The following is a 21,155-nucleotide window of genomic DNA, read 5'->3' on the forward strand; positions in this document are numbered from 1 at the left end:
AAGCTGTTATATGTAAAAAGAAAACTTGCATAGTTCTGCTTTAAGAGGCTGTACAATCACAAAATTGTTATCATGCATACAAGTACTCCAGCGATATCTCGCTTTCAGGACACACTCTACCCCAAGTGAAAGTCATTGGAGCCCTTGGTCCACTTCATTCAAATGTTTGCTTTAGTGGCAAAAACACAGTTTGCGGGTTTTTCATGGGATAGTACTGTTGTCTGTACATGATTTTACTGATTTGCACATGGTTCGGTTTGTACACGGCTTGGCATTTTTGCATGTTATCAACTCCTTGGTAAAACCAAATAAATTTCACAAGCCACTGTTGTGAATGATTTTCAAGACTGTGGCCATAGCAACTTCTGAAAAAGAATGAGTAATTGGCCTAGCCTTTATGTACAGCAAAAGTGATTATTACATGTGTACTGTACATGTGTGAGAATCTCATTTCTGATATATGATTGACCAATGGTATTTTCCACTATATGGTTACCTGGCCTAGCCATGTGAAATGAATGGTCACCTGGTCATGTGTCTGATAGGCAAATCCAAATGGTCAAGCCAAAACAAAATGTAGCCGATCAATATTTTAGTGTTAGGCTACTGTTGTAAACTAAAAATGGGAAACATACTGAAATACCATGGCATTTAACAGGTCAATGTTTGGACCTAATGCTACCAATAGGCCTACAGGACTTAATTTTTTTTTTTTTTTTTTTAAAACCTTGAAACTAGTGGGATTGTCACTAGTCTTTCTCTTTAGCCACTTGCTTTTTTATTTTCCAATCACATTACAGTAAACCATTTTGACATTTGTTCATGTAATTGTTGGAGGGGCACAAGTAGGTTAACTTTAATTTTCATCATTGATACAGTTGCATACATGAGTAGGGATATGGCTCCATGAATAGTACCACCATCAGTACTAGTATAAAAAATAGGGTGAGGAAATATATTATTATTTTTTAATAGTTACAAGGTCAGACAAGTAATTAGAATAAAATCAAAACAAGTGCATGAAACAAAGGAACAAAAATATTTTGGGATAATATAGGCCTAAATGTGGATAATATGTCCTTGCTTTATTCTATAGGTATTAGAAGTCAATGTTATAAAAACCCTTCTTGGGTTTTAATGCATGAACAGTCAGCACACATAAAAAGCCCTTTAAATTAACAAATAGAAACCTTCAATTTTCAATATCATCTCCCATATCAAAATAAATCAAACATTTAGATATTTCAGACAGAACAATTGTTGTGCATTATTACACAAAATACATTTTGATAAAAAACAAATTCAGGAAGATGAACAGAAGTGAATATGAGTTGTTCCCTAAACAAAAAGAGAGTAGAAAAAAGTCATCAATTTTTGTCAAATTTGTTTCATCAAACGTTTTGAGCATGCTCAAAATAAAATGTACTTAAATACCTTTGTTAAATTGCCAGACTTTGATTTATAATACAAACTGATAATGTACAGTATAGCTGTATATTCTTCTTTCAAGCATTCACATACTATCCATAAAGGAATGCAAGGGCAAGTCTGGGATTTGTCACCCTGGGCCTAATTTCTAGATATTCTCCAGTCTTTCACAAAAACAAAGACAACTACATAACATTAGTCCTAAGGTAAAAGCTCAAGTAAATGGCTTGTTATTGCCACTCAAACTAGGCCCCATGGGATAGCCCCGTTTGCCTAAAAGTCTAGCGTATGTACAGTATAGCCTAAACGTATGAAATTACTGTACTTCTGTTTATTCAGTTACTTTCCTGTTTTTAAAAGAAGTAGTTGCTGGCTTTAGAATAATTTTAGAGATAATACCAGGGGGTATTTCACAAAACCGAGATAAGGGATTAAGCCGGGATTTTTTGGTCATCCTGGATGAATTTACCCTTGGCCCTACACAAAAGAGATGCTACATAAATTGCCATGGGAATTTATTCTCTGAGGCTAAATTCCCATGGAAACAGCCAAGTTACAGCCATGTTAAGTTAATTATAATGGTAATTGCATGATCTGATTGGTTCAGCTAGATGTCATTCAAATCAGACCTCCATGCGATTTTTAAAAAAAAAAAGCTGTATTCCATTTATATACTATTTGCCACCTGCATTTACTTGCAAAACACAACAAAATGTCTGCCCAATACTACATGGATATCATTTAAATTATGGTGGCATAATTAATAACATACTCGTTGTTTGCTTCTTTTTTTGACAGACGTTTGATGAATAGCCTACTGTAGTAGTTGATTGGAAGTGGAGGGGACATTTTTCGAAGGTGTTTTCAACTAATTCGGTTTTAAGAAAAAGTAAAGATATGTATTGTCATGCTTTGTGCGTCTTTGCGGTGGAAAATGATGATGTTAATGACGTTGCGTGCCGAGACAAGGAAGCTCTCACACGTGGGTGCGTGCGTAAATTTGCATTCAGTTGGTGTGCCACACCTACTCCCGCTATATAACAGAAATAATCATGATTCCCCATTCAAAAAAGTACAAGTTTACCTTGTTGTTAGTCTACATCAAAACCGGATGTTCACTTTGAGTGCAAGACGCTATTTTTCGCCTCTTTTTTATTCTAACCGTGAGTTATTTGGGGGAGAAACGAGAATGCGCACACATCCCGAATAACTTACACCTAGTTTGACATAGTCGCTCCTATTCATCCTGGATTGGCGTTAGTGAAACGAGTTTAGCAAGGATGACTAGACAACGCTATGTCAAACCTGGCTTTATCCCTTATCTTGGATGTCTTAATTTTGCTTTTGTGAAATACCCCTCAGGTTGCTCTACATTGTTGTGTCTCTCAAAAACATAGGGCCCAGGTTGAAAAATCCCAGAATGTGCCTCTAAGATCTTCTACCATTCAAGAGTATCTTACCTGCAGATGCAGTGGTGGCGACGGTAGTAGTTGTAGTCGTAGCAGTCGTAGTGGTTGCGGCAGCGGCAGCGGTGGTCGCTGCTGCCGTGGTGTTAGTGGAGGCTGTGGTCGCATCTGCTCTCCCTCCGGTTAGGTTCAAATTCAGGGTATCGAGGTCAGACTGGGTCTGTCTGGAAATCCAGCTCTGGATGATGGTTTCGTTCTGGAAACTCTCCAGGTCTTCCAGGTTGTTACCGAGGAGGCCGGACACTTCGGAGACTGTGAGGTTCTTTGGAAAGTAATTGGAGGATGGGAAGAATAATTATTCGTTTTCAGTTATTTATTAATAATAGTTCATTATTTTCTTTTAAAAGCTGATGTAACACAGTTGAATAAAATTGTGTTAAAAATGTATGTTACACACCAAGAGCACACTTTCGTCCAAGTCAACAAAAGTGTCAATGTCCATGCTGACATTGCATGCAGACAAACCTCTGACATAGTCCAAGGTGGCACCTCCTACAAAAGGGAAAGAGGAAGCAACCATTAACACTTGAAGAAAAGGATCTCAGCATTGCCAACCCATGGAAAGGTAAAAGAGATTCGGCCCAAATTTTTGTTTACCCATGTAAGGTTGAGTGAGCTGGTAGTTGGTTACTGCATCACTGTTCCGGTTTAGGAAATTAATGGGGAAGGCCTTTAGGGCAATTGTAAATAGTGCCCTCTTGTTCTCAGTGGTACAGTTGGAAATCTCCAGAGAGTCTGCTCCTCTGTGGTTTTGTGACAAAAACATTTTCATTAAAGGGTATATGGAGTTAATTACAGGAGTTATTAATGATCTCTAATGAGGGTCTGACAATAACAGCAGTAGCTCTAGTAGTCCTACTATGTATTGGTGTAACCTGTGCATTCATAACATGTGATTTCACTAACTAGTCGATCTACCTGGCTGAAGAGTTGTGCTGAATAGAATCTGCTTGGAACAAATATGCAGTAGAAATTCTACTTTATGGAGCCATTTTGACCTCTACCGGTGGTTGTGTCAAGAGATGTGGATTGATGTTTATTTTTACCTAATGCTGTCTGTGCTGATGGCACTCAAAGTGCTAGTGTCCAGTGCACAGAGGTTGGGCCCTCCCACAAAGTTCAACTCAGTGGAGCCCAGGCTGTTGTTGGTCACACTCAAGAACTTTGTCACAATAGCTTTACTCTGAAAGAAAATGACCCAAACAAAAACAAAACATGAATTTACATTGAAAGAAGACAACAGCAACACATTTGTTTGTCAATAGAAGGAAGCATCTCTTTAAAAAATGTTATTTTTCTTCACCTTTTCAGGTTCCCATTCGCCACCATCTGAGTCCATCAGTGCAGCCAAGGCATCAGCTGATGAGATATTCCATTTGTTAATCTCAGTGGTGGTGGCCACACGTGACACCGATCCAAGCAGCTGAACCTGCTGGTCTGGCAGGCCATCAGGGTATGCCTACAAAAAACATAGTAAGTGAACAATGCATATCTTTAACAAACATCAGTTTGTAATGTTATTAGACCATGCCTCCTCTGATATCTATGCGATAGCTACCTCACTTAGTCTGTCCAAGATGACCCTCTGGAATTCATCCACGTCCACTTTCTCAGCCAGGCTAGCAAGGTTTTCCTTTACAACATCAGCACTTAAACAGTGTTTGAACTGAGTTTCATCATATCCAAATGGAAAAGCGTCATCGCTTATGGTGACACGGGTGATGTTGCCGACTGTACATTGATCAGCTTGGGGAAAAATGTAAATGAACCAAAACATAATACATTAATACTCCCAAGTGGAAAGATGATAGCATCCAAGCATTAAACAGAAGTGCATTATACTGTACTTTTTAAACTATATTTCACTGTCTATGGTTGTACTATACTGTATGTAGCCAAACTGTACCTTTCTATCAATAGTGGCTCATAACCACCTTTGTGTACACTGTACACCTACCTGCTCTTTTGATGCGTGTTGTTCGCAAGAGCTGTCTGAAGAGCCTCTTCAGTTTCCTCTTCTGAGTTCTCTGCCTTCTCAGTCTTCTCAGGAACCTTCTCAAAAACCTTCTCCTTGTTCTCTGTTGGGGAGAAAATAACTTAGATAAATATCCAGACAGATAAAGCACACTGAACAGAGACCAAACCAACAGCCTGACTGAATGGTCAGCCTACCATATTGAATCGTCCCCAAAAATTATTGTTAAGGTAGAGTGGAAGAATTCCCAGGTCATCAAGGGTCCTCTCTCTCCACCTGGCTGGTAGCCTGAAAAGGAGGAGATGAGGATTTGGTTTATGCTTCTTCAGAACCAATATATCTGAGAGACACCATCTGCCCATGTGAAGCTATGAAGTTTCAGAGGATGTCTCAACACATGATGGTGTTGGATGGGGATAGGTAGTGAGTGTAGGTATGTGGGTGAGCCTACTACCCTTCTAGTGTAGCAGAGTCATTTAAAAGTTCCATGCATCAAAAACACATTGCATGTTTGTATACTGTATTATTGTATTTTAAGACAATTTAACTATCCCTGGTATACAGTAATGATTGGTATACCATATAACATCATGGCAACCAGCTTATGTATTTCATATTAAGTACAGTAATTAATCGTCTTTTCACACACTCAATAACAACTACAAAGTGTGAAAAACAGAACCACAATTTAGATAATCTGATTATAACATCCCTCTAGAGGGTGAAGAAGTTTATAATCATCATCTATATAGTAATTAGTCTACTACTAGAGCCATACATTGTAAACAATTATTATGACTATGATGATGATGAGAATTGTTGTTCTTCCTCCTATTATTATTATTATTATTATTATTATTATTATTACTATATTTTCATCCATTTGTAACACTCACCCATATTTGGTGTTGCCATTAATTAGTACGTTCTGTATGGCAACACTCTGCGCATCTGTGAAGTCATTGCAGTTCTTTAGTTTCTCTAGGATCTCTGGGTCTGAGTTTTGAATGTAATTCTGGTCCAGGGTACACGCCATGTTCCCCAGCACCTCCACGTTTTCACGGTTTAGGTTTGTAGTTGTGATGCCCTGTTTGCAGTTCACAATGACAGCTGTGAGGAAAACCCAGACATTTTCTGAACTTGGTGTTGGATTGTTTGTAATGTTTCAAACACAGCTTACCAAGCATTGTCTTGCATTGTTGAGCAAACGGGCTCTTCTTCCTCTCAGTGCCCTGGTCAAAACGGTGAAGTCGGCATTTCCTGCCTCTGTGAAATACGACTTGCAGTTGGCTTGTGGAATGTCTGCATAGCTTTAGAAATAATATAAAAAACATTTACACCATTTATTTGTAAAGCAGAACGCTTAACCAAACCTTTGATTGGTCAACCACACAACAACATGCATTAGTCCAGAGGGGGTTAAAGCGGAGTAGTAATGAAGGCGCTTTGATTAGTCATACAAATGAAAATGTATAGTATGTCTAGCTCTATGCAGAGAGCAATACGATGGTGCAACTTACTTGAAATACAGTAGCATGTCTGAGGAGTAGTTGGCAAAGTCTGTTGGCTTGTCAGCTTTGATGAAGTTGTACATACATGTGAGCTGGATGCAAAAACATGAACATGTTAAGTAGTTATTTGTAAGGGAGAAAAGATCAAAGGGTCAACATTTTGGAGATCAGCTGTCAGAACCAGCCAACAGTATCCGAAAAGCAGAGAATCTGGTGACATTTTCTTAAGTACATTTTCTGGGCGTTTGCCTTTAGACTAATTGGACAGTTGAGAGTGACAGGAAGCAAGTTGGAGAGAGAGATGGGATGCCATGGCAACTGAGCTCGGGTCGGGTCCCCATGGTGACCTGGACCAGTATGTGCTCAGGAGGCTGCAGTTAGTGCCAGAGCTCCAGCCATGCCTTTGGAAGAGAGCAGAGTAGAGGATGAGGAGTCTCCTAGCGCCTCCTCTGCACTCTCACCTGTGTCTGCCTCAGCACCACCTTCCTCCTGCCCCCCCTGCGCCGGCAGGCCCTGGCGAGGCGCCGGACCCTCCTCCTCGAGAACGTCCTCACACGGGAGCAGGTGAAGCCCTGCAGCACGTCCACTGAGAGACTGGCGGAGACAAACACAAGAAGGCTTATTTTCCCTTCCTTGCACTTTATGCACATTCTCTCTCTCTCTCTCTTGGTTACAGTTGTATATTACCTACGTATATGCTTAATGTACCCTAAATAATATGTACACTATAAATTGTATTGTATATGTTGCATTTTATATATTGACTATAATTGTATATTGTCTATATGTTGTAGGGTACAGTACAGTACGTTGTCTATATGGTCTGTAAAGGCAGAGTGACATCAACTTCCTACACATATCAAAGATGCGTGCCTCTTTCTCTAATGCATTACAAGTATAACGTTTGAGAAGCAATTACAACGTACTCATCAGGCTCAGAAATTCCAGTTGCAACTGTATCAAAGAACAGCACTGCCTAGAGACAGAAACAAAAAATTTTCACTCTGTGCACTTTATACCATATAACATTTATAAATGAATTAATTAATAAACCGCTCACAAAAAGTAAGGAAACTTGACTTTGGCCCATTATATCTCCCCTTTAGTAATACCAACCAGTAAAGTGTTTCATATCATTTTTATCGTTGATTTGTCACCTTTACAATGAGGTATAGCTTGTAAGCATAGGGCAATCATGGAATGAGCAACACAAGCAAACGTGTAAGTAGTGCCAACAAAAAATGTGCCAAAATGGCCTGTTATGCTATTGGAATTCACCTTTGTTACTTCAAGTATTGACGATTGCACTCTCCCACAGAAACGAGGAAAACAAAACATGTTAGGCATACATTTGTTCATTTTATACTCAGTGTCAGGGTCCTCAGTAGGGTGTAGAGGATCCATATGCAGCCACAACAGCTTGGCACCTTCTTCTCATGCAGGTCACCAACCTGGCTACATTCTGCTGTGGAGTGACATCTCCCTAACTCGAAAGACAGACCTTGCTATCATTGAAGGCAATCATCATGCAGTTAGATACCGGGATGAGATTCTGGAGCCAGTGGCAATTCCATATCTCCAGAATATGGGACCAATTGCCATCCTCCAGGATGACAACGCTCGCCCCCATAGAGCTGGGATCATCAGAGAGTACCTCCAGAATTTGGGAGTGGAGAGGATCTAATGGCCTGCCGTGAACACTTGTGGGATCAGCTTGGGCATGCTGTACGTGCCAGAGTCACCAACAAAACCAGGTTGGCTGACTTACAACAGATCCTTATCGAGGAATGGAATGCCATCCCACAGCAGAATGTAGCCAGGTTGGTGACCAGCATGAGAAGAAGGTGCCAAGCTGTTGTGGCTGCATATGGATCCTCTACACGCTACTGAGGACCCTGACACGGAGTATAAAATGAACAAATGTATGCCTAACATGTTTTGTTTTCCTCATTTCTGTGGGAGAGTGCAATCGTCAATGCTTGAAGTAACAAAAGTGAATTCCAACAGCATAACAGGCTATTTTGGCACATTTTTCGTTGGCACTACTTACACGTTTGCTTGTGTTGCTCATTCCATGATTGCCCTATGCTTACCAGCTATACCTCATTGTAAAGGTGACAAATCAACGATAAAAATGATATGAAACACTTTACTGGTTGGTATTACTAAAGGGGAGATATAATGGGCCAAAGTCAAGTTTCCTTACTTTTTGTGAGCAGTTTATATACAAAAAAGAAAAAAGGATCACCGAATTAATTTTTAATGAATATATTTAAAGACCTTGCAATGTTTCACAGCAGGATCCATAGACCATTATTATATTTCTTTCAATAAATCATTGAGGACTGTTCTTTACTAAAAGAGCGTGCCAAGTATCCACAAAAGGATATGCGTAATACCTGCTCCCGCTTCCACCTTTTCTTATTGATGTTAATGGCATTTCCAGTGAAAAGAACCTGGTTTCTTGGGATTTGGATGGCCAGGTCATTTGGAATGTTTTCCAATAGTGTGGCCGAATCTGGACTTGCTTGTACTATCTACGAATGAAAAAAGTAAAGATAGAAAAAAGGAGGAATGAATGAATCAATCAAATGTTTGAAGTAAAGCTTAGGTAAACTTGCAGTTATTCCCTTTCAGTCTAAATAACACCATACTGTTCAGCTTCTGTTGAGATAACTCTGTTTCAATGTGTAAATACAGTACCTGTCTGACACATGTTTGCTGCACAATGGGAGGGGCGCTCAACAGATTAGTGACGAATGCTGGATTTCGAGCCGATTGCTGAATTACTGAAGCAGGAATTGTGGTGAAGGTTGCTGCAGGAAGTCCTCCAACCAGAGTTCCCAGATTCACCAGGTTCGCAGCATTGTTAAACTGTGGAAAATTACAGAGTCCCAAAAAAGAAACCAAACTGTCACACAACAACCAACTTGAATGACAAGCTGAACTGGGACATGAGGTCCACAACCAAACTCTTACAGCAACCTAACAAGACATCAAAGAATTGTGGGTGGAGATTGTGGAAACTATTGAGCTTGTTCCATACTGTAAAAGATGTATTTCCTAAACAGTCATCCGCTTTTGAATGTAGCCAGTGACTTGGAGGACAACTTTAAATGTTCAAGTTTCAACAAGTCTCAATTTCCATTACCTGAAAGTTTTGCTGAAAGAAGATGTTGATAATAGACGTGAGCTGCCCTTGACTCCAGCCTGAAATACCGCTAAATGTTGAAAGGGAACCCACAATGACACTTGGATCTGCAGTAGTGATTTGTGCGGGGGTCAGGCCCACACTCTGTTGCCCCAAGGCACTGATGGTCTGTGCGTTCACGGTCTGGACGTTTCCAGCAAGGGCTGAAGATATCTTAAAGGGAAGGAAGCCTCTGACAGTTAGACCCAACAACATGCACAAACTACACATCAACAATTACTTGTGTTTCACTGTGATATAGATTGTACCATGATTGGATATTCACCTCTTGATCTATACTTCCACACGTTTGGTTTAGATTTGCCAAAATAGTCAGGGAGGCATTCTCACTCAGAGTGCTGTAGGCTGAACCTGGGGCACCACACTGAAAAACTGGGGGGAGACTAGAGGGAAGATCATAGATTAATTCCACTCAGCCAGTGTGGCAGACTCATGCAATTGAAGTGATACAAAGGGGAATAATAGAGCACTATTTCAGAGTTTGAATGGTATCCTTTTTTCTGCACTCAGAACTTACCTGATGGGGTTAAAGGTGGGATTTTGCAGGAAGATTAGCTGAGTGTAACTAACTATGGCGCCCTGTGAGACATTGTTCTCGGAAAACAATTGTATGTTTACAGGGTTCACTGTGAAAATTTGCAACTAGGAACAAACAAGAGCAAACAATACGTTATTTGTTTAATAATTACTGTATACAAGTACACTAAGGCAGAAGAGATTATGTACAGTATGTATTTGTAAATGAAGACAACATACTATGTCTGTCGTGCCAAACGTGTCTAGGTCATCTGAGGTCACAAAAGGGACAAATGTCGCTCCAATGTTCTTCACGAACCATGCCGTGGAGTTCAGTTGTGGGTCAGTGGCGTTGTAGCACTTGGGCGTTGAATCTTGTGTCGCTAAGGTCACATGTTGTCACATGTCATTCAAAGGGTGTTTACAGTAAAAAAAAAATGTGCTGGTATCTGGTAAGTGCCATGTGAAATATGATTGACACAAACGAGTTCTGCTTAATGTGCACTCATATTCAGAATGTCTGTGGTCTGATGTGACGCACACGTTGCCTTTGTATTCTTTCACTACTACAGTATATCAGAAACTCTGATTGTGATCAGTCCTCACCTGTCTCCAGATATGTCTTGATAACGTTGGACACGTCCACTTGGGTAAAGTCAGAGCCATTGAAGGAGACATTTGTGCCAAGGAAACTGACACTATTAAAAAAAGAGATCATTTCAAAATGATGCCACAACATGCAATTTAAGAGACACAGAAAACTGATGTCCATTTGTATTACTGCAGGATGCATACATGATGTCTACCAGTCAAACTGTGATTAATTAATGCATAAATCTAGACTGCAGTACTATCTATCATGATCTATATGTCCTCATTAAAGGCCTGTTTGTATGTTTGTTTACAGTTGAACTGCTTTGCTATCAGACGATAGACACATACAGATTTTGGTAGGGCAGGCAGGAGGCATTGAGAGTGTCTGCCGAGGTGAGGAGCGTCTTGTTGAGGAAAGGCAGGTAGGGCCTCAGTCGGACATCGAACCACAGGTCAGCCTCTCTCTGGTCCTCTGCGGCCAGCGCCAGAGGCCAGATGCAGGGCAGGACAGGCCGTCGGACATCCTCTGGAAGCGTCACCTGCGCACCAGTCACAACATTCATTCCGCTATTTCATTGGATTCGGGTTTTTTTATTGCTCTAAATTGGATTCATTTCTTATCAAAACGTATTTTCATTGAGATTTTTAAAGAGCAAGTAATCATTTAATGATGACGACGACGATGATGATGATGATGATGATATAATAGAAACACGTTCAATAGATCCAGCACAAACTAGTAATACTCCAGAATCAGCACTTTTATGGAACATCAATAAAAAGCACTTGGGTAGAAGTAGAAGAGAACTGTGTGTGCAGACTCCTCTTCACCCTGAGCTACACTTGGGATGTGCATGGCTTCCTCCTCAAGCACTCGTGAAGCCCAGTGTATTTACACATAAATCTAATCTAACCATATCATATATGAATAGATAAAACAATAAGTCACAAACTATGGACTTTGAATCATGTAATTGAAGAATATTAACTTGTGAACAGAGGCGGCGGTTTCGTAATGCACAAGAACACGTACCTGCTCCAGGAACTCAGGGGTTCTGTTGTAGTTGTTGAAAACAGTGCACAGCTCAGCGTCGTCGTCCACCACATCTGGACGCTTCAGGAAGTCTCCCAGCTCTGAGGGACGGACTGAGCTGATTACCTTTGGAAAAAAATAAATGAATAAGTAATAAGCATTACTGTATTGTTAACTTTTTGCTTTCTCTTGGGACAAGGAGTGCATTGCTGTGACATAGATCAGCATACCTCTGGGCGTCTTCCTGGTGGAATCAGAGAGAGGAAGCCGGTCAGCTTTGGGAGCTCAAAACCACGGAACTGATCCTTCAGGAATTCAAGGAAGCTGTTGTTCTGGTAGCAGCGTAGTGGTGATGGCTCTACAAAAACGCAGAAAATATTACAGAAATTCATGTTACTCAAGTCATCTTTTCATTTATTGAACTGTGTGTTGTAAGGCTCAATGAAGCCAGTAGATACAGTGTCGGTACAGTGTGTCTGTATTCATATAAGCACCTTTGAGGGTCTGTTCAATCTGTTCCTGAATTTCCTCTTCGGTGTCCTTCATTAGTGTTGGACGGGTGGAATTGAGCAGATCCACTCTGCAGATAAAGACAAAACGTACCTCAGCAAAAAAACAGACAACACATCAAACATGCACAGAGATTTAAATTAAAAAAACCCATGTAGTATCCTGTGAATGCCACTGGTTTCAGTGTGACGGTTTACACCATCTACAGTTGCTTTCCATGGGGGAGGTCCGACCGGCTCTTACCCTCTCTGAACTGTACTGCAGTCTCTGAATCTTAAGATGGCGAAAAAAGGCTTCACTTGGTCCATTGTCAAGTTTGGTAGCAAGGGACTGAGTCTGTCCAGCCACACCAACACGTCTGTGTCGTTAAGCGCAGGGTTAGACAGGTTGGCTCTGTCAAACACCTGCTCCAGTATGGCAGACCTCACGTCCTGCGTCAGGTTTAGGCTCTAGAAGTTAGAAATGAACAGACATTTAGTTGTTTGTTTGTTTATTTAGCCTTTTAACTTCCCCTCCCTATTAATATTTGAAATAGATTTGCACACAGTACGCATGCAAGGGGATATTTTACATGGTAAGAATAACTTATCACATACCGGAATAACTGGGGACACTCTATCAAAGAAATGGCCCAACTCATCAGGCCTAACATGGCTCAAGATCTGTCGCGCAATTTGCGGATCTCTGAGTTGCCCTGGGGTGAGAGCAAAGTCTGCCAGTTGGGTTGTAGTCAACAGACACAGAGCATCCAGCTAATGAAAAAAAAAGGTGTTAAGTCTCAAGTGGTCCCACACACACAGATAGTCTCTGTATGCTATAAGGAGTAAAATAATTGATAATTTTATTCTTCCTGGTGAATTGCACCAAAGATACTGAAACTCACGGCTGAGAAGTTTCGGTTCAGATGGTTGAATTGACTCAGATTGGCAAACACAGAAAATGGCCCAAAGTTTCTCTCTAGCCATTGTCTGCTGTCATTCACACTACGGACACAGCCAGGGTCTGAAAAGAGTGTTGAGAGACAGTATTAGGCTTGTCATAAGGCTTCACTCCCCCACAGAGGTTAAATGCCCCATCGGCGGCACTCCCAAAAGCTGCAGCATTCTAGAAATACCAACCTTTGGTATTGTTCCGTGACAGGAAAGGCACAATGAATTCAGTGAAGACCAGATGCCGTCGACTTCTGTCCATAACATGTTGGCCAAGGATACGCACCCTGTAAAACACGAGAGACAGTTGAAAACAGCTTCTTCACTGTCTTCATTGTTTATCACCATCATTATCTAAGCCCTGCTCATGGTCTATGTCCTTAGAAGAAGTCGCATACTTTCACTTTAAAGGGTGACAATGGGGACATATGGGTCACGTAAGGTTGGGTAAAGAATCTTGCTACACTTACATTTCATCTATCTTTTCATCTAGCTTTTAACCTGCTAGGTAAGTTCCACCGAAATTGTAATTGGAATCCCTTTTACAAGGGCAATGACAAAGCCAAAGTCACAACAGACAGGCAATAGAATATACAATATTAAAGGATCTAAAGGAACACCTACATGGCCTGGAAGGCCTTGCAGCTGAAGTCTCGAGCGCTGAGGCAGGATATGTACTCTTTGGTCAGCATGGACAGGGCAGGAGCGAGCCTGGTGCCTGCCCAGAGTCCCACCACATCCGCGTTACGTAGCTCTTCATGGCTGAGGGTGATGGCTGGGAGTCGTCCAGACAGAATGGTGACGTTTGCCCGTGAAGCATTCTTGAAGTGAGACAGACATCTTTCAATTACATAGAAGACATATAGGGGATGGGTGTGGTGCATATTTGAATGTCTGTGCAACTTTTATGGTGCTCGATACTGCGTCAACCTGGCGCCTAACATCCTCCACAAGTAAGCTACAGAGGGAACTAGTGACACGTTCTCATGCTATCCACTGGACTGAAGACTAGTGACACGCTCACGCTATCCACTGGACTGAAGACTAGTGACACGCTCACGCTATCCACTGGACTGAAGACTAGTGACATGCTCACGCTATCCACTGGACTGAAGACTAGTGATACGCTCACGCTATCCACTGGACTGAAGACTAGTGACACGCTCACGCTATCCACTGGACTGAAGACTAGTGACATGCTCACGCTATCCACTGGACTGAAGACTAGTGACACGCTCACGGTGTCCACTGGACTGAAGACTAGTGACATGCTCACGCTATCCACTGGACTGAAGACTAGTGACACGCTCACGCTGTCCACTGGACTGAAGACTAGTGACACGCTCACGGTGTCCACTGGACTGAAGACTGGACTGAAGACTAGTGACATGCTCACGCTGTCCACTGGACTGAAGACTAGTGACACGCTCACGGTGTCCACTGGACTGAAGACTAGTGACACGCTCACGCTGTCCACTGGACTGAAGACTAGTGACACGCTCACGGTGTCCACTGGACTGAAGACTGGACTGAAGACTAGTGACACGCTCACGCTGTCCACTGGACTGAAGACTAGTGACACGCTCACGCTGTCCACTGGACTGAAGACTAGTGACACGCTCACGCTGTCCACTGGACTGAAGACTAGTCTGCATCAGAGTTTGGACAAGACCAATACCAGATCAGGGCCAGTACCATCATTTCCCGACTGTTAACTGAGGTTTATACATGAATTTTGCTACATTTCTTCAGCTATGAGATTAATACATGGGGCAGGCTATATGGGAATGCATTTATTTTCGTTCCTCTTCTTTCTGATTAAAGCACAATCTGCTTCATTGGGCCAGACACTGCGGTTAATACATGAGTACAGTTCATACTTTCATTTTCCATATTACTGTAACTCACACAAGAGTGGCACTGAAGTATTCTTGAGGTGTTGACACATTTTAATAAAACTTCTTGACAGGATGGGTGTGGTATTGTTGATTTAAATTACTGTTCAGTTTTATGATGGAAACAGGTTCCTCTGTTGGCAGAGGAACCTGTGTGTCAGAAATGGCTTGAAATAATTTAGTTACATGTATGTCTAAGGAATGTGTGGGGCAAAAGATGAACTGGGCACGGCATATTTAAATAACTTAAAATTAACAAGATGAGCAGCAAGATCAAGAGGAAAATTTCGAAAAAAGTATTTTCTTTGATGCACAAGAAAGAAAAGAGCCCTAATTGAGATCAAACCTGTTCTATTTCTCACCTGTAAATATATAATAACAATGGGAGTGGAATGAGGAGAAAAAAATAAGCATTCTGAGATCTTAAGTTGAACTTCTACTAGACATTAGAGGTGAAGAGAAATAAAGAGACATGGAACAGGAACAGGAGACATCTGATTATGAATTTTCCTCTGGGGATAACTTAGCTGGGTTATGTTGAATGTTCTGTTAGTTTGCAGTGTATGTGATTAATAGCGAATATGAAGAGAGAATAAGCCAAAACAATTATATACCATCATTTGATCTTTCAAGGTTCCAACCAGACCTGCAACCAATGACTTTATTCTCTCTCCCGTTACATTCATGGAGGTGTTGTTGGTCACACACTTCAAGATCACAGCGAGATTCAGAGTTGTCTGGGGCACCTGGACAGAAGAGAACAGAACAGGAATATTTCATCTCAACCACCCATTATATGATTAGAGGAAACCCAATATCTGAAAGGATTTTCTAAATCTGTTTTTTTTAACTACACACAAGAAAAGCATTCTTGAAATGGTGCAGAAGGCTACAATTAGTGTCCCGTATCTGACATGGTATATTGGTGAGGAGTGGCTGGAATGGCTGAAGCAACGAAACTCACCAAACAGGTGCTGCTGCTGCTGTTGTGGCTGATGCTACAGATCTCAGGGGGGTTAGATGGCTCAGGAGGATCCATGGCATTATTTGAATCACTAAGGAAATTAGAAAATTAGGAAAAATATAGAAATCTATCTCCCCAAATTTGTCAGTAGTCAATCAAAGCATTATCACGCATTAAGATATGAAGCCAAACCTATCACAATGTTCATTCTCTTTGCTGTGAATACATACTCCATGTTTATTTGACAAAACCATCAGTGGACAAGTTGTTAATGGAAAGATACAAAATGTAACACAAATGAATGTCATGGTACATAAATGATGGTGATTTTAACTACAGTAATTTCCCGCATATAAACCGCATTGTGTATAAGCCGCAGGACAGTGTTTTATGCAAGTTAAAAGAAACAAAACAATTTTAACACCATATTAACTGCCCACCTTTATTAACCTCATAGCTGAAGAAATTTTGCAAAATCAATGTATAAGCCGCGGCTAATAGTCGGGAAATTACGGTAAAGCCACGTGCACTTGTTGAACTCTTGTCCAGAGCACTGTCTGATGATTTGATAAGATTAACCAGAGGAATTTGTCAAGCAACACAATAGCCTTGCTGTGCTGCTCTCATGGTAACTCTTTGTGTGTGTGTGTGTGTGTGTGTGTGTGTGCGTGTGCGTGTGCGTGTGTGTGCGTGTGCGTGTGCGTGTGCGTGTGCGTGTGCGCGTGCGTGTCTGTGTCTGTGTCTGTGTCTGTCTGTCTGTCTGTCTGTGTGCTTCACTTACAAAACATGGTTGAAAATGGCCGTCAGGTCCTGGGGAATCTGTGTGCTATTATAGGCTGGCCAGAAGCGCTTCAAGAGGGGGACTACCACGTGCTGGAACCAGTCATCAAAGTTGGTAATGTTAAACATCTCAGTTGTGGGCTTCATTCCGACGAAAGTCTCATTATTCAGAGTGAAGTTTTGGGAGAAGTGGCCAGCCAGCTGTGACAGGGTCCAGTTCACCACCACCTGGGTCAGCACGTGGCTTTGAATGGATGACTCGTTTCTCTGAGGACAAACAAACAAAAAAGATTATTCCAACTATAGAGAGTTACATACACACACTATGACAGCATACATTATTAAGTTGCATCCATTGGCAAATATACTGTACACTCAATCCTCATGCGTATATTTGCCGTATTTGAATGAAATGAACCTGGTCAATGCAAATGGCTCCACTGTGGGACATATAGGACACAAGATTCTATATTAAAACATGCAACCTACCTCTCGAACAGTTGAAACAAATGTGTGGATGAAACTTCCCAGGGGTCTCAAAAAGGCCAGGAATGCATTCAGTTTCTGTCAGAATTATTACAAATCAATATATATATATATATATATATAATTCATGATGCTACATGACACAGCTGCATTGACATTTCAGATACATTTACAATACTACAACTACCTCTCACAACAATAGTGATAATAATCCAACCCTGTGTCCAAAAATGTTTGGATGCTGTATAAAATGTAAATGACAACAGAATGTGATAATCTGCAATTCACATGAACTCATATGTAGTAGAAAAAGAACACAGACAAAATGTCAATTGTTAAAATTGAGAAATGTCTCAAAAAAAAAAAAAATGTCCCATTCTTGCCAAATATAAGATTATTTTCCAGGTGTGTATGCAAAAGTTTCTGCATGAGAAACGTGCTGGTGTGTATGTGAAAGCTTCTGGTTTGCAGGAGAAACGATCTGGTGCGCATCAGAAACTTACAAAGGCAATAAATATATTGCCCTTGTCCTCTTTGAGAACTCTTGGAGCTTCTGGTGAGCACGACAAAGTTCTGCTACACAGATAAAAATCTGATGCGTTTGCTACTTGCTACTAGACCTTTTTCCAGGACCAAGAGAAGAGAGCACATTAGTGAGTCCTGACACTTGCTTACCCAGTTAGCTTCTGAATAGATTTCAAAATACTTCTTCTGGTCTATAAATCAATGAAAAGTTTAGGCCTATAAGGCCAATATCTCTGCAAATAAGGATGACCTGTGCCCTCATATTCGGTATACAGCAGATATGCTTCAACAACATTTTGTTAATGAAGTTAGTGACAATAATTAATCTGAGCTCAAATCTGCCATCTATTTTGCAGTAGCTTAGTACAAGTAGTAATTACTACATATACTACTTTTCATTAAACATATCATATTCATTTTATTTTCTACTTTACTCTTTGCCTTTATTCCTGTTTAAATAGGAATTATATAATTCACTCTATATGCAATTGACCAACAACAAGTGACAAATAATACGCTTTGGCTTTTCTAATACATATAATAATATAATCAAAAGCTTTTCTAATATAGTATAATAATATAATAAAAATATTTGATCGCATAAAGAAGAGAATCTTACGGGATCCATGTGTGTGCTGTTGGAGCTCATGCTGCTCATGGAGGTCTGGTTTGAAGGCTGGATATGGTAGATATACAGTAGAATGGAAAAAGACAGAGAAAGGAAACCTTTGAAGTTGCAGTAGACCACACATGCAAGGAAACTTAATGGCCCTACTGTCATATCACAATAGCCCTGTGTAAGTCTATGGGCAGTATGTCCTTCACAAGACATAAGCAACAGTTTGAATGAAATGTGTATGTTACTCGGATTGAGCTATTCAATGGAAGGATGGGTAGAAGAGGAATAAGAGGCCACTAACTAGAGCAGAGCATTTGTATGCAAGGAAATAGTTTATATGTAATTGACCTATTGACAATCTTACAAGTAATGTACATGGGGTCTCCCAGAGACTGTAGTCATGGCACCTACTGTGGTCATGTTGGCCATTGACTGGTTCAAATGCAGATTCTCCAGCAGTGGCTGAATCAGGTTCTGAAGGATCAGGACGATAGTTTGATTGTTCAGGTTGAACATGTCTGGGTAGAGTATCAGTTCCACCTTCTGTTCGGGCGTGAGCTTGTCCAACACCTCCAGCTGGTGAGGTATGAAACTGGTTAGGGCGTTGTTCAAAGATGATATCGGATGATTTACAAAACTTGCTCCATGAGAAACTTACGGCACTGAAGTTCATGTTCAGTTTGATCAAGTCACGGATGCTGGCAAAGGAAGCAAATGACTGGAAGTTCTTCATCAGCCAGTCCCCACTACCGTTAGTGTTTTCAACACAACCTGTTTAAGATGATTATCAAGACATAAGTAACAGTACAGTACAGTTTTGTTAACATTTTCAATTTTTCAAGTCCCAAAGTTAACCAAGACCATGTCAACAGGCTACATTTAAATGCTTTAATACATTTACAGTGCCATATTCACTTCATTAACAGAGGCCATATTTACTACAGTAGGCTACATTACCAGAGGCCATATTTACTACATTACCAGAGGCCATATCGAGGGCTGAGAAGTAAAGGGGCGTAAGTGACATTTCACCAACTTTACAGGAGAGCCAAAACAAATCTAACTGCTTCTATATGTTCACAGTTAAAGACCTTTGGTTTTTGTTCAATAACGTTATATAAATATTTTACTTCTATAATTGTGTCAGTTAGAAAGAGCTCATCAAGAGCTTTCAGGTGATATGTATAACTCAATTTTGACCAAAACGTCACTTACGCCCCTTTGGTTCTCAGTCCTCGATATTTACTACATTACCAGAGGCCATATTTACTACATTACCAGAGGCCATATTTACTACAGTACATTACCAGAGGGCATATTTACTACGTTACCAGAGGCCATATTTACTACAGTACATTACCAGAGGCCATATTTACTACAGTACATTACCAGAGGCCATATTTACTACATTACCAGAGGGCATATGTACTACATTACCAGAGGCCATATTTACTACATTACCAGAGGGCATATTTACTAACAGAGGCCATATTTACCATTTGATGAATTGGTCAGGAAAGGTAGTATGAATTGCTTGTAGACCATCATCTGCCTTGTGTGATGCATGTGCTCCTTATATTGACTCAGTTCCATTACCCTAGTAAAACAACGAGCCTTGGTTCAACTTCAAAACTGAATGTGAGCTTCTTCACTGGGTACAAGAACGAAACTCAACTTCAGAAGATCTGCTGAAGTATTTTTTTAAATGAAAAATAACACATAGATGACCAAAACCAAGCTAAAAACAGGTCCTTAAAAAACTAATGGCAAGTGTTATGCTCATTCTTAAAATGTGGCTGAAAATGTGACCAGAGACAACAACAAACATGGTCTACGCACAGGGCCTGGAAGGATTCACAGCTGAGGTTGGCGTGACTGAGGCAGTTAAGGAGGTCTTTGGACTGGAAGGCAAGCTGAGGCCTCAGCCTGACATGGAACCATGCACGGATGAAGCGGGCATCACGGAGATCACCCACAGCGGAATGGTTGGTTCTGATGGCACGGATCAGGTCCTCAACAGGCCCAGGGGATCTGCTGGCTCTCTGCACAATCAAACCCAATGAACATTCATCAGTGCAGTACAGTCCAGCACTGCCATACTACTACTACTACTACTATAATTATTAAGAGGAGATCAATGAAACAGACAGGTGATGTAGTCTATAACAGGGGAGCTACACCAGACGTATAACTGAAGCATTTTGTTTGCAACATGCAAAATCCATTTTAGAAGACTAGTCTATTCTTTTTTAATGTACGCGCCACTGTCCCGTCTGGTGTAGCTACTTCCATTGATTATAGTGATTATTAACTGCTGCAGCATACGCTTCGCGAACAGAACACTTCAGTTACGCGCCTGGTGTAGCTACCCTGTTAGTTGTAAATCCGTAACATTTTATGTGACCAAATTGGCACATAAACATAATATTTTCAGCTTGAGAATTGGTTTACCAGAAAGTTGTAAAAATCAAATCCAACATCCAGCAGTCCCTTGAGTTTCTGAGCATTCTCCGCAGAAAATGCAGTGTCCATAGATCCCAGACCAGCACAAGTAAGAAAGCTGTCAAATGAGATATTCATCTTACTGTCACTAAAGCACAGAAGACATTTCTAACATACAAACAGGGTATTACAGAACATCAGGATAATCAACGATTAAATAAGTAGTAAATGGTTCATACCCTTGTGTTGCTGTGTCCAGAGCGGAGAAAGG

The 21,155-nt window shown here is 40.8% G+C and overlaps 1 protein-coding gene across 1 annotated transcript; it reads right to left on the minus strand.

Annotated features, from left to right (window-relative positions):
• Nucleotides 1–828: 828 nt before the first annotated feature.
• mslna (mesothelin a) lies at nt 829–21,129 on the minus strand. Its single transcript, XM_062532989.1, has 41 exons — nt 21,124–21,129; nt 20,894–21,002; nt 20,282–20,484; nt 19,939–20,039; nt 19,101–19,213; nt 18,854–19,018; nt 18,443–18,499; nt 17,302–17,376; nt 16,814–17,079; nt 16,033–16,123; nt 15,683–15,814; nt 13,798–13,994; nt 13,363–13,460; nt 13,128–13,246; nt 12,841–12,996; nt 12,488–12,693; nt 12,229–12,314; nt 11,965–12,092; nt 11,735–11,860; nt 11,050–11,240; nt 10,714–10,805; nt 10,348–10,490; nt 10,109–10,233; nt 9,857–9,974; nt 9,532–9,744; nt 9,084–9,254; nt 8,780–8,917; nt 7,307–7,356; nt 6,842–6,974; nt 6,390–6,472; nt 6,050–6,179; nt 5,766–5,956; nt 5,067–5,157; nt 4,852–4,972; nt 4,453–4,640; nt 4,198–4,353; nt 3,941–4,077; nt 3,492–3,637; nt 3,292–3,386; nt 2,889–3,156; nt 829–1,338 (listed from the first exon to the last, which is right to left on the minus strand). Exons 2-41 carry the CDS (start codon nt 20,972–20,974, stop codon nt 1,271–1,273), a joined length of 5,448 nt encoding a protein of 1,815 aa, XP_062388973.1. The 5' UTR covers nt 20,975–21,002; nt 21,124–21,129; the 3' UTR covers nt 829–1,270.
• Nucleotides 21,130–21,155: the final 26 nt, after the last annotated feature.

This window comes from Sardina pilchardus, chromosome 3, assembly GCF_963854185.1.
Source record: "Sardina pilchardus chromosome 3, fSarPil1.1, whole genome shotgun sequence".
NCBI classification, from domain to species: domain Eukaryota; kingdom Metazoa; phylum Chordata; class Actinopteri; order Clupeiformes; family Clupeidae; genus Sardina; species Sardina pilchardus.